The 17,365-nt window shown below is 44.1% G+C and overlaps 1 protein-coding gene across 9 annotated transcripts in view; it reads left to right on the top strand.

The window, feature by feature from the left end:
* The window catches only part of LOC147026193 (flavin-containing monooxygenase 5-like), a 148,872-nt gene extending 131,788 nt beyond the window's left edge, over positions 1-17,084 (top strand). For all 9 annotated transcript variants that reach the window (XM_085881330.1, XM_085881327.1, XM_085881331.1 and 6 more), the window contains 3 exons: positions 11,706-12,064; positions 12,254-12,326; positions 16,565-17,084. In XM_085881330.1, coding sequence (XP_085737456.1) covers positions 11,706-12,064; positions 12,254-12,326; positions 16,565-16,916 — 784 coding nt within the window. In that variant the 3' untranslated portion in view covers positions 16,917-17,084. The remainder of the gene's footprint in view (positions 1-11,705; positions 12,065-12,253; positions 12,327-16,564) is intronic.
* Positions 17,085-17,365: the final 281 nt, after the last annotated feature.

Genomic DNA, 17,365 nt, shown 5'->3' with positions numbered 1-17,365 from the left:
GCGTTATGCGGAACGTGTGAGTCATACGCTGACATAAGTCTTAAAATTTCAAGCATGGAGAATTTGAGGACAACCGAAAAGTACAACGTTTAAAGCCAGCGTACAACGACGTATGGCAGTGTTTTTCAGCTTGCTCTCAATGTTATCAAAATTTACCCATAACGTATTCGATGTGTACCAGCGTTTTAGACAAATTTTCCAAAAATCGGCATAAGCTGGCTAAAACGTCACGGTGTAACTGGGCCTTTACTGGCACTCCTGGCAGCAAAAATCTCATAAGCTGGGAGTCATCTCCACCCCCCCCCCCCACCACCTCTCGTGATGAACGCTCATGCAGTCTGCTGGGAGTGGCCTACATGCCAGAACAAAGTTGGCAATAGGTACTGCTCGGGTTATAACCACGCACCTGTGGAATGACTTCCTGACCGTGCATGGTGGTTTTTTCGAGATGGTGTGGGGAGAAATCCGGAGCGCTGGTCGGTCAGAGCTTGTGGAGTGTGTTGGCAACATCAACTCTATGATATAATTTCTATCCTTGAGGATGGATTCTCACCATCTTCTCCACGATTAAGATGGTTCCAAAAACATGGAAGGTGGAGCTCCATGCCACACTCCAAAAAAGACCAAAGAATGGCAGGACAGAAATGGGAACAAGCGAATTCCATGGCCAAGTCGGTCTCCTGACATGAATCCATTGAACACCTCTGGGCCATATTGGATCGAGCTGTGTGGAAAAAGTCCAGGAAACCAACATCACGGGCAGAATTGCTAAACCTTTTGCAGAAGCCTGGGCAGAAAACCCACAAGATAAAAATTCAGAACTCATTAGTTCCATGCCTGAAAGACTAAAAGCTTTGAAATCTGCAAATGGCAAGTCTACCAAATACTAGTGTAAGTCTTAATATGGATGAAATGCTCTTCAAATGTTCAATAAATAAATTCTTTAAAAATCATGGTGTCTTTACTTCTGTCATGTCTCTGTACTGTCCCGTAGAAAAAGAAAATACACCAATTGTCAGGTCAGGTCAGGTATGGGAGCATGTGCCAGAACAGCGCGTCGCTGCGTCGACTTTCTGCCGGTACTCCAGTGGTCTCCGTTTGGCCTTCCCCCAGGCAGATGCCAGGCCCATCCCCATCTCCTTGAGATGCTGGTCAACCTGCTGCAACCATGAGGCACGTGGTCAGCCCATTGGCCTCCTCCACTCACGAGACTCCCTCGGTGAGAGAATCTGGTGAGCAGGACCAGCGTCAGGAAAACGAGCCACATGTCCATACAGCCGCAACTGACGCTCACGGACTATGCAGGTAACAAATCTCATCCGAGTCTCTCTCAGCAACCGCTCGTTGGACACAAAATCTGACCAGCGACAGCCAAGGATTCTCCGAAGAGACCTGGTACCAAAGGAATTAAGTTTCCGTCTCAGATCATTGGTCAGAGTCCAAGTCTCGCATCCATAGAGCAAGACTGGAAGCACCAAGGACCTGAAGACTCGGACTTTCGTCCTCCCACATAGGTACCGGCAGCGCCGCACCCCATGATCCAGTGAATCAATGACTCCCCAGGCCCGACCCAGACATCTATTGACCTCTGACTCACAGCTAGCAGAGACATGAATATCACTGCCAAGGTAAGTGAATCTCTCCACGACCTCAACATCCTCACCACAAACAGACACAGACAGGACAGCAGCATCGAAGATGTCAATGAAAGCCTGGATCTTAGTTTTGAGCCAAGAAACCCGTAATGCCAGCAGCTCAGACTCCTCATTCACCACCTCGAGGGCCCTCAAAAGGATATCTAAAGTCTCCGCAAAGATGACTGCATCATCTGCGAAATCAACGTCCGAGATCTTGACATTCCCAAACGAAGAACCGCAGCTTGATCTTTCCGACATCCTCCCTAAAATCCAGTCCATACAAGTGCTGAAAAGTGTGGGGGCCAGTACACACCCCTGACGAATCTAGTAACAACTGGAAATAAGTCACAGTTGGTACCACCACACTTCACAGCATTCTCAGTGCCAAAGTAGAGTTCAGACATCAGATCGATCAGTTTTGGTGGCACCCCACGAAGACCAAGAATCCTCCAGAGGGCATCCCCATTCACTGAATTGAACGCTTTGCAGAGATCAACATAGGCTGCAAGCAGCCCCTGCCGAAACTCTCGTCTGTGTTCGGTGAGGACCCGAAGAGCAAGGATACGGTCAATCCTTGACCCCTATGGTGTAAAGCCTGACTGCTCTGGACACTGGTGCTCAAGCAGATGGTGGCGAACCCCATCAAGAATTATCCGAGCAAAGACCTTGCCCAGCACAGAGCAGCGTCACCCCTCGGTAGTTGTTGCAGTCTTGGTAATCACCCTTCCCTTTCCAGAGAGGGAAAACAAGGCCCCTCTTCCAATAAGTTGGGATGATGGCTGTATTCCAGGCAGAACACAAAACTGCATTCAAGGACATGAGTACAGCAATTCCACCAGCCTTGAGAAGTTCAGCATGGATGCCACAGATCCCTGGAGCTTTACACCGTTTCAACCAGTTCACCACAGCCCGTGTTTCCACAAGCGAAGGTGGACCACAGTTGATTTGAGGGTCAGCAACAGAGATTGTAACACCCTTGACATCCAACTCGACAGCTGGGGGATCAGCCTGGTACAACCGCTCAAAGTAACCGGCCCAGCAGGCCTTCACTTCAGACTCCTCTGTCAAGAGCCTACCACTCTCTGCTCTAACTGCAGTGCTCCGAGGGATGGGCTTGGATGAACGCAATGCGCGAATTCCCCTGTAAGCGGGACGAGAATCACCTGTCCACAGGTGATGCTCTACCCCTTCACAGATTCCTCGCACATAGGCCTCCTTGTCCACCCTTAGTGCACGTACAGTTTTACACCTCAGCTCCCTGAACAGCTCAGCTCTGCCATTCAGCCTGGCCCTGTGACTCTGGTCAATGGTATCCAGCGATGAGCTTGTGGGCGCTGAAACCATGAACCAACCACCCTAACTCCATGACTTCTTGCAAAGTGAAGGAACTTAGTGCTATTCTGGTTCATAGTTCCAGACCCATGGGGAACAACACGTCTCATAACCATCCCTATCAGTTCCAGTCAATGCATTGAAATCCCCCAAGACTAGAAGTGTATCTCGTCTGGGGCACTGATCAACCACTGACTCGAGCGTGGCGTAGAATGTGTCCTTCACGGTGAGGTCACTCGCCTCAGTCGGAGCATAGACAGAGACCAGGGAAATGACACCTAAGGAGTGACGAATTCTTAATCTCATAATACGCTTGTTGACTGGTGTTACCTCAATTATCATTGGGGTCAGCTTATTGGACACAGCTATAGCAACTCCTTGAGTATGGTAACCATCATAGCGACCAGACCAATAGTAGGTGTAACCACCCACCATTATCTCGCCGCAATCCGGTCTCCGAACCTGAGAGAGAGCTGCAATACCGATGTCCAAACGCTTGAGCTCAGATGATAACAGAGACAGGTGATCATTCTCTCTTAGGGATAGGACATTCCAGGTACCCACCCGAAGGGACCACCTCAGGTTAACCCAAGGAGACCGCCGTCTGGTGGACGACACCTCAGCACCACTCCGACACACTCTCCAGCAATCTGACCCAGGGATGTTACCCCATGGTTTCCCTCCTATCATCAAAGATTGGGGGTCCCTGAGGCTTTGCCCCAATCCCGGCATCCGGTGAGCTGCCCTGCGAAGGGAAGCTGCACAGGAGGTACTCCCACAGAGTGGGTTTTCAGATTTTTTTGCGTTTTTGTGTTTTGCGGAATGAAGGGTTTTACGGTGGCCGGAGTGCAAATCCTGCCACCAACCTCCTAATAAAAAATACCCCCAAGAGGGAGTGCCGGTCATCTCTGCCAGAGGTTGAAAGTAACTCCTTGCCAGACTGGAATACGGGCAGTTCATAAAGTATGTACGCTCTACTTCTGGGTTTCAAAACCACCCACCACCCTCTGTATGCAGCCAAGTGACCACCCACCCACCCCCCTCATGCATCGCTAATCGCTTGCAAAGCCAGCAGTTCCTTATGAACCGATGTTTGTAAGTCATGACGATGCAGTCCCTAACGGTGTAATTTACCTTTTTCTTTTAATATCACAGCACGTCATTTATGAAAATAAAAGTACAAATTGACATTCAAGACAATGTTATTGTCATAAATGAAAGTAAGTGCGCATATAAACTTGTGTTCCATTGTTTTCGTTAAATCTGACAAAAGCTTCAAAGGTAATATTTGTCTCGGAGAGTTCCGGTTCTTAAGTTAATACTTTTATTTTTGTATGTACTTTATGAACGGCACATACGGGGAATCAGAACGAAGTTTGAAGGGCTATAAAATCGGAACGAGAGCAAATTTCAAAAAAATGGTTCGTGTTGTTCTAGATAATAGTCCATAGTATCTGAATCACTCATAACATTTGATCTCTCTTGATAAATGAGGGAGGAGATACGATTTGAAATCGACGATTTTCGCAACTTTGACAGCCTCGTGACGTTGACCTCGACCTTGGACGACCTTGAAAGTTAGATCGTTGTGCACGTCTCATCGACCTCTATCCATTCCACAATTGGTTATTTGTCTCCACTCGGTTTGATTGTGGACGGACGGACGGACGGACGGACAGACGGACAGCCTTTGAGACTGGGGTTACTCGGTCATCTCTACTGAGATGATAGAGATGACCTAAAAAGTAACCCAACTGCAGGAGGACGTCCGCAGACACAGTTGGGCACTAGATATGGATGGCCGTTGGCTCACAAGGAGCTCCTCCGCCCTTTGACAGGTTTTGTTTTTAATCCTGCTGAGTGTCCATATCCAAGCACTCTCCTCACCAGAAAACCTGGTGGGGGAGACGGTTTAGTCACCGACAACCCAACCATGGAACAGGTTAGTACAGGTTTACATGGTACCTGTAGCAGGTCACATATCTAACCTGACCTGACAATAGATCTAACGAATTGTGATTCAATAGTAAATGTCCTAAAACATAGGATCAGGTTTTTTTATAATTTCTATTGTAGAAAACATTAAATTTGGTGGAAAATTATAAAGCAAGACAAATACTAGAAATTGAAATCAATCTGAATATCCCAGCCAAAGACATACTGTCATGGTAAATTTGAAAAGGATGGTTAAACATTGGTCTTAACATCAATTTTGAATAATATCAAGTTTCTTTCGCTGTCAAGTGAAATCCTGAAAGGTCGGCTCAAACAGCTTTCACTGAATAAAGATGGAATAAAATGAGTTGCCTTATTTTATAATATGGTGACTGACAAGGACTAATTACTCCGAGAGGACGGCGTACTTTTTTTAGGGACCACGATCACAAGTCACCCCTAAACTTCCTGCAGGATCCCACGCCCAGTTGTTTTACCATGCACAAAAGCCCGAGTGTGAGCAGGTACTCTGCCGGCGATTATGCAACAGACTTTAGTCAGTCGGCCGAGCGGAACCAATGTCAGATAACCGATCACTGCTGGCCAAACACCTCGGCAGTCTTACACCGCCATCAAAACAGACAGAATAAGTCAGGACACTATTTCTTGAGGAAATGGCTTTTATAGTGCTGCAGAATGGTGCCACATAACAGACCAATTGTGCATTTTGGGTGAAAAGCATGAAAATTGGCACAGATGTAGCTTTTAATGTGCTGAACATTTTTAGATATGGGGCCATTTCAGTTTCTTTCCAAGATGGCCACCACTGAGTAAAAAACTGCTTTCTGACTTGTTTATAATATTCAAATGTACCAATTTCATATTTTTCATGCTCTTTAACCGTGATATTGCATAGTTAGTTTCTATACAGATGTTTACATATTTCAACAATGCAACAATTTTAAAAATGGCGCAGAAATCCAAGATGGCCACTTTGCTTAAGCAGTTGAGGAGATCTACCTCCATATCTTGTGCAGTGTTATCATGAGACTCAACTATGTCTTTCACATGACTGCGCCACCTATAAAGCAACAAGAAATAAGCATATAGGCACAAGCAGTGCGACAGTTCAGTGTTCACATTCACAATAATCTACTAGTATTCGAAATATAAATAAATATGTGTTGGCAGATGCACAATAAGCGAGGTCCTACGACTAGAACATATTGAACTCACCTGGCATTGTCCTGCAGTGCTGTATACATTCTTTCATATGAAGCAGGCGGGAGAACCGAAACTTCTAGTACTGCTGGTTTTTTTGTATGTAGGGAAGCCGGTGGTATGCTGGTGTATTCCTCTAGCAATTCTGTAAGGTCTTCTCTTTAGACTCACTTTGCCGGAGGATCGCTGTGTCTCTCTCTACTCCATGGACATCATTGTTCGGGTGCTGAAAGAGGGATATTCCTGTGCCATGATATGCCCCTTGAGCAGTCGTGGAAGTAGGATTGTGGTCTATGTTATCAACTGCACTTGTGGTGAATAGACCATGGCGTAAGTTTTCAGGACAAACAACATGTTCTGCTTCATATCTTGCACAAACTTCATTACCCAAATCCTTTGAAATGGCAAGTACTCTGTCATATGATACGGAGAGCCCAAGGTCATACATTGTCAATCAACTCACGCTTTCTTGTCCTGGCATGGATGAGGAGTCCGATGTAAATAGCCAGGGATGTCTCATGATCCACACTGTGGTAGTGAGAGGTGGATCCTTCACGACGTCGAATTACGACATTTTGGCGTATAAGCTGCAAGACAGTTAGTATCACCTGGGTATCAGTGGCATTGCTTGATTGCTGCACTGTGTTTGATCCACCCATTATCATCCCAACGAGGGTCGTCAGAGACTTAGAAACTGATTGGTGCTGACACTCCTTGGAGAATTTCCCCATAAATACAGACTTTTCAAGCTTCAGAATCTCCTTAGGCCAAAAAAAAAAAAAATGTTGCATTGGCGTAACCCGCCCGACCCTAAAAATTCCGCCGACCCTACGTTTTTTTGCGATCGAAAAATTTTGCCGACCCTATTTTATTGCTATTTTTGTTGTTTTGCTATCGTTTTCAAGTATCTTGTTGATTGCGATCGCGATCGCAAAAACCCGGAAGTGTTTCGGACAGAACCCGCCGACAAAAAGGGTGGTACTCGAGCCGGGGGAGATTTTGGGAGGGATTTATGAGGAAAAAAAAAAAAAATGATCCCGACCGACCTACCCTATTTTTCAGTGACCTGTTACGCCAATGCAACATTTTTTTTTTTTTGGCCTTACGAACGATTTCAGCTGCCTTTGCCAACACGATAGCCTCCTCGTCAAAGTCACTTTCAAATGCCCTCTTTAGTGCCAGTCCGATGTCATCCTGAAAAGCAAGAAGAACGTTCCTGCCTTGTTTGTGGGCTTGTAAGTCTGGTATGTTGGCTAATATTCATTCTTTCAGTCTGGTCGAGTGTTCTCGAGTAGATGTGTCTGCTCCCAGGTCATTTAGTCTTGAAGTGTAAATCTGATTTAAATCTGCTAGTTTGAACACCGGTGCAACATCATTCTCCATGCTTTCTGCACGAGTCTTCAATATACGAAAGCAGCTCCGCCAGGACAATGCTGTGCAGTTGTTTATCAGAAGAACTTTCTCCACTCTCAGAGCAGTTCACCGACTCTGCTTTCTTGAAGAGTGTTTTTAAGCAATTGCTGTGGTACATTGCATCTTGGGACATCATATCTCCAGCGCTCAATTTGGCAACTAACATATGGTCTCGCACAATTTCTGCACATCGCCGAACATTTCTGTCTGGTTTCTTCGTCGATGCCTTATGGAGTTTATCTGATTTTTCACCTCGAAAGAAGCAAGTGTCTTGCTATGTTCTGGCTGTACCACTACTGCTGTAGCGAGTGACTTTCTTTTTTGGCTAGTTACTGTTGGTTTCGCACTTATCTCTTTTCCTGTTTTCTACCCATTGAAGTTTGGTATTGTTGTACTTATCCTTGCATTTTTTGTGCCATTTAGCTGCATTAGACTTGAGAGTTGAAGCAACTCCTGTTCCATTGTCTAACCTTGATAAGTTTATCTTATCTGGAAGACTGAAGCTCTTTGAATCTTATCAAATTACCTGCAAGATTATCATAAAGTGTACCAATGTCAATATCAGTTCTCTTTGAATCAGCTAGGCATCACAGTGGTTCTTTTGATGTCTCTTGACACAAATTGAGTTTTGTCCAATCTATTGGCGATGATGATTTAGATGTTGAAGGAGTTTCTGAACGTTGTCTGGGGTCTAAAATCTTGAAGGATTCAGCCATTGTTGGTATTTTGATTACTACACCACCACCACAGCTTCTACAACTAACAACAGCATGCACTGTGATATGGAGATACTGATCTGAAAGAAGAAAATGAAGGATGAATGAATGAATGAATGCGTGCGATATACACAGATTAACTGGAAGAACGTTAACTGTGATGCATGGTACAATTACCACATTACAGTTTCATATGTTTGTCACCATTTTATCATGTAGCAGCAATTTTTAATTTGAAAGCCATCTTGGTTAAGAAATGAAGAAGATGTGAAACTTAAGGTAAAAGTTAGTGACATTTCACATTTCTGGTCAAATTTCCAACCAATCATAGGAAATATATTCCTTTACATGGTTGTATCGGTAATTTCGCCCATGGCGGCGGCCCTTTTGAAAATGACCGCTATATTGGAAAAAATTCAATTGGCCCCATATCTAATATTGGTCAGGAGGTAAAACACGACAACTGTGCAAAGTTTCATGCTTTTCACCAAAAGTGCACAATACTTCCACCATTCTGCAGCACTATTAGTGGCAGTCATCAAAATGCAAGTACTTACAAGGACAGAGAACAATGAAACGACATGCATGTACAACAATTAATGACAGCATGTGTACTTTCTCAAATTATCCCCTGCATGACATACACATCTTCAGAACATTTTCCGTGACTTAGCATTGTCCAGTATGCTGGCATCATGCATCCGATGTGGAAGGGAGAGGATGGGTGATTGGCAAGTATGATGAGATGAGGGCAGAAAGAGATAGATGGGGATAGATCAGACCCCTGCACACCTCACACTTGTTGATCCTGACTCACATGTCCTGACTGAAACCGGAACCCTCTGTGCTCCGCTCCTGCTTCTCGTACAGCCGCAGCTCCAGCATTTCCTGGTCGGCCGGTGACATCACTCACACCACGTCTTCAATGTGTCTATTGGCGGGATGCCTGGGTGAAGTATAAGAGGCGGAGGATCCAGCTACGCAGCCAGCGGATGTGGGCGCGTGAAGGTGAAGATGCACAATAGCAGAAGGCGAAGACACAAGGAAGACAGAGAAAGGACAGAGACAGAAAATGCCAGAAAGAACAAAGAAAGAAGAACTAAGTGTGAAGCAGACGATGAATGGTGAGAAATGAATAGACGAAGGGGAGTGACAAAAAGAAACTCTTCGGGTTGGATTCATGCCACCAGAGAACGTAGCTATTGAGTTGCTCCAAAGTCTGAATGAACGAGAAAAGTGAAAGGAAGGACAGAGAGAAGGACGCAAAGGACCCTTCTGCGTGTGAATGAATAAAAAGATAGTGAACAGCCCAACACAGTCCGGAAACCCTCTCAAACTCCAAATCTCTGAGCTTCTCAGTGTTTCCCCCCCTTTCTCAAAGAGGCTTTCTGCTCCCTTTTTATAGAACATCCAACCCCCTTTGATTAAGCCTCACCCCCCGCCCCCTCATCCATTGGAGGAGCCACCTTGGGTTTGGGTTTTGGCACAATATAATTTTGCAGGCGTTCATTATCATAAAACCTGTTTGAAGTGGTTTCAGGGGCGTCTGAGGAAAATGTCCCTCTGATGCTGTGAGATATGACAGATGGCTTGTAGAATGATGAAAATGACACACATGGGATATCTACTACAGAATCACAATGCAGACCTATCAACACAAACTTTAAATAATTAAACTAAACGGTATACGATGAAATAACTGCTTCAACTATGTGAGGATCTCCATTGGACTCCCCAAAACAATAACAATACATTCCAGAGACCACTCCAAATGCTGAACATCTTTTGCATGTTATTATCTTGCCAAAACAAAATTTTTGCAAGATATGTTAGTCAGCTTTTTTTTTTTTTTTTTTTTTTTTTTTTTTGTCTGTAATCATGTATAAAAAATTCTACAGAGCACAGTTATCCTTGGAAATTTTTGTAACTTCGCATATCAGAGGCCTATAGAGGTCTCTTTCAGTGCACAAAATTTTGAAGGTCAAAGGTCAAGGTCACTTTGGCGCAAATCAGGGGAGTCGATGAAACACTTATTTTTTTGAGTAATTTTGATCGGATCGTCTTCAAACTTCATGGGAATATAGTTCATGGTCTGGCGCTCAGGTGATTAATTTTTGGTGGCGATTGGCCTTGACCTTCATATGTTTTTTTTGTTGTTTTTTTTTTGGTCTGTAATCACGTATAAATCACTCTGCAGAGCACAGTTATTATTGGAAATTTTTGTAACTTCGCATATCAGAGGCCTATAGAGGTCCCTTTCAGTGCATAAAATTTTGAAGGTCAAGGTCAAAGGTCAAGGTCACTTTGTAGCAAATCAGGGGAGTCGACGAAACCCTTATTTTTTGAGTAATTTTGATCGGATCGTCTTCAAACTTCATGGAAATATAATTCATGGTCTGGCGCTCAGCTGATTAATTTTTGGTGGCGATTGGCCTTGACCTTCATGGTTAGCGCCTAAGGTCAAACATATTTGACCCCAAGGTCAAATTTTCAAGTTTTAGGAACCATATCGTGTAGTACCTCAAATTGAACACCTCGATGAGTGCTTTCTAGATATGTCAAGCTTGAGACATTATGACGTCATTTGGTGACGTTATGAGGCAAACGCATATTTTTCATGGTTACTCTGTAGAACGATTCTCATTGGAATCTCTCGTCGGCAGATATTCCTCAAGGAGTCGCTCCTGGTGGATAGCAGCTCTGTTCACCTCAGTGTGACCTTAAAGAAGTCACACGTGGTCACCTTTTGGCAAGATACGGGTCATTTATTTGTTTTGAAGTTGCAGCAATCACTTTTACAGTATCTCAAACAACAATTTAAACACACATCCATTTGCTTATGCTACTTTACACTGTGTAACGACCTTCAACCTTCAATCAACTCAGAAACACAAATTTTCAACACATTAAAATGAAAGAAGGTTTACTTGTCTCAAAACACCTCTGGAGATGTCAATCGAGCTGTTATCAAGGATGATTGATGGTCGATAGCAGCTCTGTTGGGGCAGAGCCAAGATGGAGGGCTGGACCATGGCCAAGTCAGGCTTCCTTCCTATCTTGGTCAATAGACATGAAATTCTGAGCACTGGTTCAATACAAGAGAGTTTCAGTATTTTATTGTGTGGCCAGAAGTGTTTTAAGGAGGGTGGTTTCAGACGTCATCTCATCGGTGCTTTCTTTCAGCACTTAAAACTCCATTATTGAGTCTTCGTGAGCAGGTGCGGTTTATAGCGACAATGTGATGGTTATGCTGAAAATGTTCGACATGGGTTCAAGAAGCTTGTAATCCAAATCCTGAATACCACTGTCTTCAGCCAGATTTTAATAATCCACCTGTGGTATGCAACCATAATAGTCCTCACCACTCGCTCGCCGAGCCAATTAGCATGTTGACATGATGTATCCATTCCTGTTTGATACATGAATCGCTAATTGATATGTGTTTGCACAGATTTAAAAATCAGATTCCAACAATCAATGATGACCTTTCAAACCGCATCATTACTGGCAGCGTGATCATGAAGCCAAATGTTGCAGAATTTTCAGAAACGGGTGCAATATTTGATGATGGTACTGAAGTTGACAACTTGGACTTCATCATATTTGCCACTGGCTACTCCTTCGACTTCCCCTTCCTCGAAGTAGATCACACACTTACTGTACGTGGAAACGTTGTTTCTCTTTACAAGAACGTGTTCTTACCATCCCTGCCTCGACCAACACTCGCAATCATCGGCCTGGCTCAACCCCGAGGAGCGTTATTTCCCGTTTCAGAGATGCAGGGCCGCTGGACTACACGTATCTTCAAAGGTGCCACTTGCATACCTACATATACTTTCATTGAAAAAAAATGGTAATTGGTGTTACACGATCATATTTGTACCAACCTCCTGCACACCATGTGGTGGTCAATGTTAGTGCTTTATTTGTAATGAGTTTCAACCATCTATTTGGAAGTAGTTTATCGTTTGTTTGTTCGTTTTTTCAATATTTTTGCAGGATTGGCAAAATTGCCAGATTCTACTGGAATGAAGAAAGACATTACAGAAAAAAGAGAAGCATTGAAAAAAAGGTAAGTTGCAATAATGATAAAATAAATCTTTCAAATAATACTTTACCGTAAAAAGGCACCACCGTTGGCCTGGTACCCTTGTCCTACAATAACAAAAACAAAATAAACAAATTATATTTTTTTTAAAAAGTCTTAAAAAACTAAATATTCTTATGGATTTCAGAATTGTTTCCGACTAATGCATACAAACATTTAGGTCCTCAGACAGTTATTTCCCTCAATGCATGTCCAGGATAGACCCATCCCCAAGTCTGGTGGGATTCTACCTTGGATGCGTTGAGAAGGGTATGGAATAGATTCCCTTATGGGATGGCCTTTTTCTCTTTACGACACATTCATGCATGCGAGATAGCCGTGAGCCCAACGGAGACTCGTCTACCCCCTTTCCATAAGGACACATTTGCTTGGAGGTGGACGATTTATTTACACCTTGCACTTAGAGCACATTGATTAAGCACATTGCAGGCTTTTCCTGAGCAGTTATTCTGATGGTCAAATATGGCTGAGGATCATTTACTACACCCACCACTTTCACCGACGTTGACACCCACCTCTTTCCATCGACGTTCGACACCCACGTCTTTCCATCGATGTACGACACCCACATCTTCCATTGACGTGCGACACCCACCTCTTCCATGGACGTAAGCGTCCACCTTTTTCCATCGACATTTGGCAGCTCTGTGGATGGTTGTTGTTGACTTTTTATGAGCGCTTCACATTTTCGCTCTGTAATTACGACAAATAGCTGCTTTGTGCCGTTCGTCCAGTTGCCGTTACAGTGCCGTTGCAATGATCGCGAGATTAGTAGTTGGTGACGTGCAACGGTGTGCCAATAGGCAAGGTGGATTTTGCTGAAGTCTGCTTGAGGCTTCACCCAGATGGGCTGCCTATAATAAGGACGAGAAGACCATTTTTTGGTGAGCTGGTGGCAGTTGGGTTTGTGTGAGTTGGTGACAGCTGAGCGACGACTATTTTCAGCTCCAGTCAGTTGCAGTCAGACTGTTAGTGAGCTGGCGGCAGTTGGTGATTGCATTGCAGCTCTGATCGCTGGTGATAGCCTTACAGTGCCTCACAGCTGTCTGATGGTTGTGGTTCCTGACTGTGGGTGATGATTGGACGGTTAATGCTGGTTCTGCTGGAGATCTGTTCTTGGCGTCCCTGATTCCTTGGCGTGACATTGATTGGTGTTCAAGCCTGTTTGTGAGTAGGTGCACAGCAAGGCAGGGCACTTGAAGCGGTCCAAAGCACGCTCACACATTTCAGGACGTTTTATTTGATGCACCAGACTGTATTTCTCTTCCCCCTAAATGATGTGCTGGGTACCCTTGTCTCATGTTTAATTGTTAAGTAAGGCATACTGATAATGATCTGCTCTTTGTCTCTTTTTCCATAAATGCCTGATTAATTCTTTATTTACTTGACATTATTGTGATTAATTTGAATTTACTTATTTTCAACACAACAAAATAAAATTTATTTTTCCTTGTTGACGTTTCAACCTGTCCGTGCTTGTCCTTTCCTCCCATTGATCCAGCATTGTCCGAACATAGATATACTGGGAGGTAATTACCAAACTAATTAACCTATTATAGTCGGCACGCACCAGCGGTTAAACGCTCGGCCGCCCTAATTAATATCTAATCAAGATAAGATTGGTGCTTTGCCGAGGGCACGTTCAGGAAGCCACGGGACCTCTAGTTAAATGGAAAACTTAGACGGTGGACACTGGAACTCGTGGTTAACTGATTAGCGTTCGTGGTTCTAAAGCAACCCATCATGTGTCGAAGTCAATTGTGAGCACTGGCCCCAGATCCGGCTCTTCCGAGGAGAAATGGGGATTAACCCCCTCATAATACACTCGGTACCCATGGCCGTAACAATATCTTTATTTCAATTATTAAAGAGTTCGGTTATTATGCTTCACCAAAATACCGAGTACAGATTATTTGTCCTGATATCTGCAGCAAAATATTTTAGACTAGCAGAGTACTTGCCCTTCAGGCGATCTTCTTCCAAATCATGCAACCCGTTCTTCTGATGCATATACCTTTTATTTGGGCGGTATATAGGCTACTGACAGCTCTGTATAGGTACAAAAAATAACCCAGTTACTTGTAAGAAGCAAAAACGTACCTATTGAGTATAATTAAAAACACCTCACTGAAATGGAAAACATGGAACAAGAATACTGCACTGCAAATGTTGCGGACATGTAATACCCTCCAACACCTGGCGGCAGCGGGGACACATGATACACATTTACATGGAGAATGAATGATGGCTTATATATGTGCGTCATTTTTTTTTCAAGATCAGATCATAGATGGCCGCCTGGCGGCCCTTTATTGTAACCCCCCCCCACCCCCGATGTTGAACACGTTCTCAACCATTTCTCCGACATGCATGTACCGATGTTATTTGATGTGGAAACTTGGCACACATAATGAATGAGTGTGGACCTTCTGTACAGTGTTTGAACAACACACAAGGAATTAGAGGCATGCTGGCCTTGGTTCAACCACTACCCATAGTCGTGCAGGCTGCGTTGGCACAGGATGAAGGCAAGATTGCATCCACGGTCTTTCAATGGTCTTTGGAACAGGGACGAAGTAGAGAGATGTCTCCTTCAATCTCAAGACGTTTTTTCAGCTCGTATGAAATTGGAATTCCAGATAAGGTATTATCGTGCACCGTCCATCCATCTCCCATTTCGATTTCTCCGGCCATACCGCAGAGCCGATTTGGCTGAAATTTGGCAGCAACATTCCGCTCCTGACTGGTAACGGGGATTGCAAAGTTTGTTCCAGTCACGTGACTCATTTGGTCAAAATGGCTGACTCAACAGATTTGTTCAAAAATCTTCTCCAGACCCACCAGTCAGAATGCTCCCAAATTTGGGTGACATTATGCCAGGGTAGGATGTTAAACTGTGGAGGTCATGCCAATCACTTGACCGAAAGTATCAAAATGGATGCCTTTGTCAATTATTAGGAAAATCGTGTCAATTACTTCAAAAATCTTTCTCTCTCCAGACCCACCAGTCAGAATGCCACCAAATTTGTGTTTCCACATTAGGCCAGGGCCCAGATAAGTGACAGGTCCAGTGGGCCTATTTTTTTTTTCATCTTGAACGATAAGCCCCAGCACACACACATGTGCATACACCGTTTTATTTCCTCAGGACCCACCTTTATCACAGCAGGCCCCCTCCTTAGCTGCGCACTCGTGGGTGGCGCCACCTTTCAGGCTGTCCCACCACACGACAAGGCTCCACAACTCACAATCCTCAGACCTGGCCTGAATTCCTTGGCCAAATAGCTTATTTCATTTCCATTCGAAGCATCTATCACTTTCTTATTCAGTCCTCCACCTGACCTCAACTGTACAGAAGGTCCACACAATACAACCTTCCCAATACTTCCCTATGGTTTCTAAACACTGCCCCCTCTGCACGTATTACAATACCACTTGCCTCTGACAAATCCCTGTTTCAAGCATAAATGTAATCTATTTTAGCACAGAGACCAACATATTATTAACACATTCTATCGATGGATCTCCCTCCACCTTACACGTTGCACTACGTTTCATCACCAGTTATCAGAGTAATGTGAAAGTGAGCCGAATGTGTTAAACAGTTCAGTAAGTTCACAACATGATGCCGGATTTTACTGAGACATGCCAAAATCATGGTGGACAATTGTGAAAAAGCTGCCGTCACAAATTCCAAGTTCTGTGGAGTTTTATGTGACCATCGCGTGGCACTCCTCCAGGATTAATGCCTCAACCTTGGCAAGTTTGGGGATCATCACATATGCTTAACGTGTTGACATGGGGTTACTATCAAGGAACTTGCGTCCACGCTCAAAATCAGCCGCCCATTTGACTACTGTAGAATATGAGGGTGCATACCCTGGATTATGATACATAATACATGGTTAGGTTTTCTAAAAGCAAAGACCCATATTATCGATCACGTCATAATTGGATGGGTTTTTTGTTTGTTTATTTTTTTTTTTTACCCGAGCCAAAGAGGGTATTGAATTTGGGTCCGTTTGTCCGCAGATAATGTGCTAACATAGACCACAATTGACAGATTATCTTTTTTCAACCGAGTACTTCCATAAAGTATCCACAATTAGAATGCAAGTAAGTCTATAAAATACAACCTACAAAACCACATAGAAATCGTGGTGAGAGTCTGCAGTATTTGCTGTTTCTTGTTTGTTTTACAGGTACGTGGACAGTCAACGCCACACTCTTCAAGTGGATTACATCACATACATGGATGAAATAGGAGAGTTAATAGGTGTCAAACCTCGCTTCCTGCCTCTCTTCCTTCGAGACCCAGCCCTGGCCCTCTCAGTCTTCTTTGAGCCTTGCACTCCATACCAATACCGACTGCAGGGCCCCGGGCAGTGGGAAGGAGCAGCTCAAGCCATTCGCACCCAGTGGGACCGAGTGCTGGCTCCAACTCGCACACGAGTCACAACACTTCCTTGTCAAGACTCAGGCATACCAAGCAAACTGTTCTCCATTTTGTCACTAATTGTAGCCTTGGCTCTGGTCCTGTGGGTTGCACTATAACGAAAGTAATGTAGACAAATTAAAATTGCATCGTTTTCTGATTTTGATCATCGATTGCACAGCAGGTATTGCACGACATTTTTCGCAGTACTTTGGCTCTGAATTTGAAAGCAAATGCAGTAACTGAATCTGTACGAGTGAGATAATTAAACAGTGAAGTCGCTTCAATATTTGGTGTGTCCTTCCATCCATCCATCCGTCAAAGATGAATAACAACCTAACCCACCATGTTTGTTTGTTTTGAGTTTGTTGTTTAGTTTTTCTTGTTTAGTTTGTATTCGGACAGTCGGGACGTCACCGTCAGACCACCCACGGTGCTATATTTTAAAGGATGCAGCCGCTGCTTCACTGCACCACTTCCTTTGGACATGGTGAGATTTTTAGGCGGTGAAGCCGTGTCTCTTCCACTTAACCCTAGATGTGTCTCTCAAGTCACACACCTTATTGAT

Source organism: Eptatretus burgeri, chromosome 5 (genome assembly GCF_056783735.1).
Source record: "Eptatretus burgeri isolate ZD-2024b chromosome 5, Ebu_testis_v1, whole genome shotgun sequence".
Lineage (NCBI taxonomy): Eukaryota > Metazoa > Chordata > Myxini > Myxiniformes > Myxinidae > Eptatretus > Eptatretus burgeri.
This window is presented reverse-complemented; position numbering and strand designations above follow the sequence as displayed.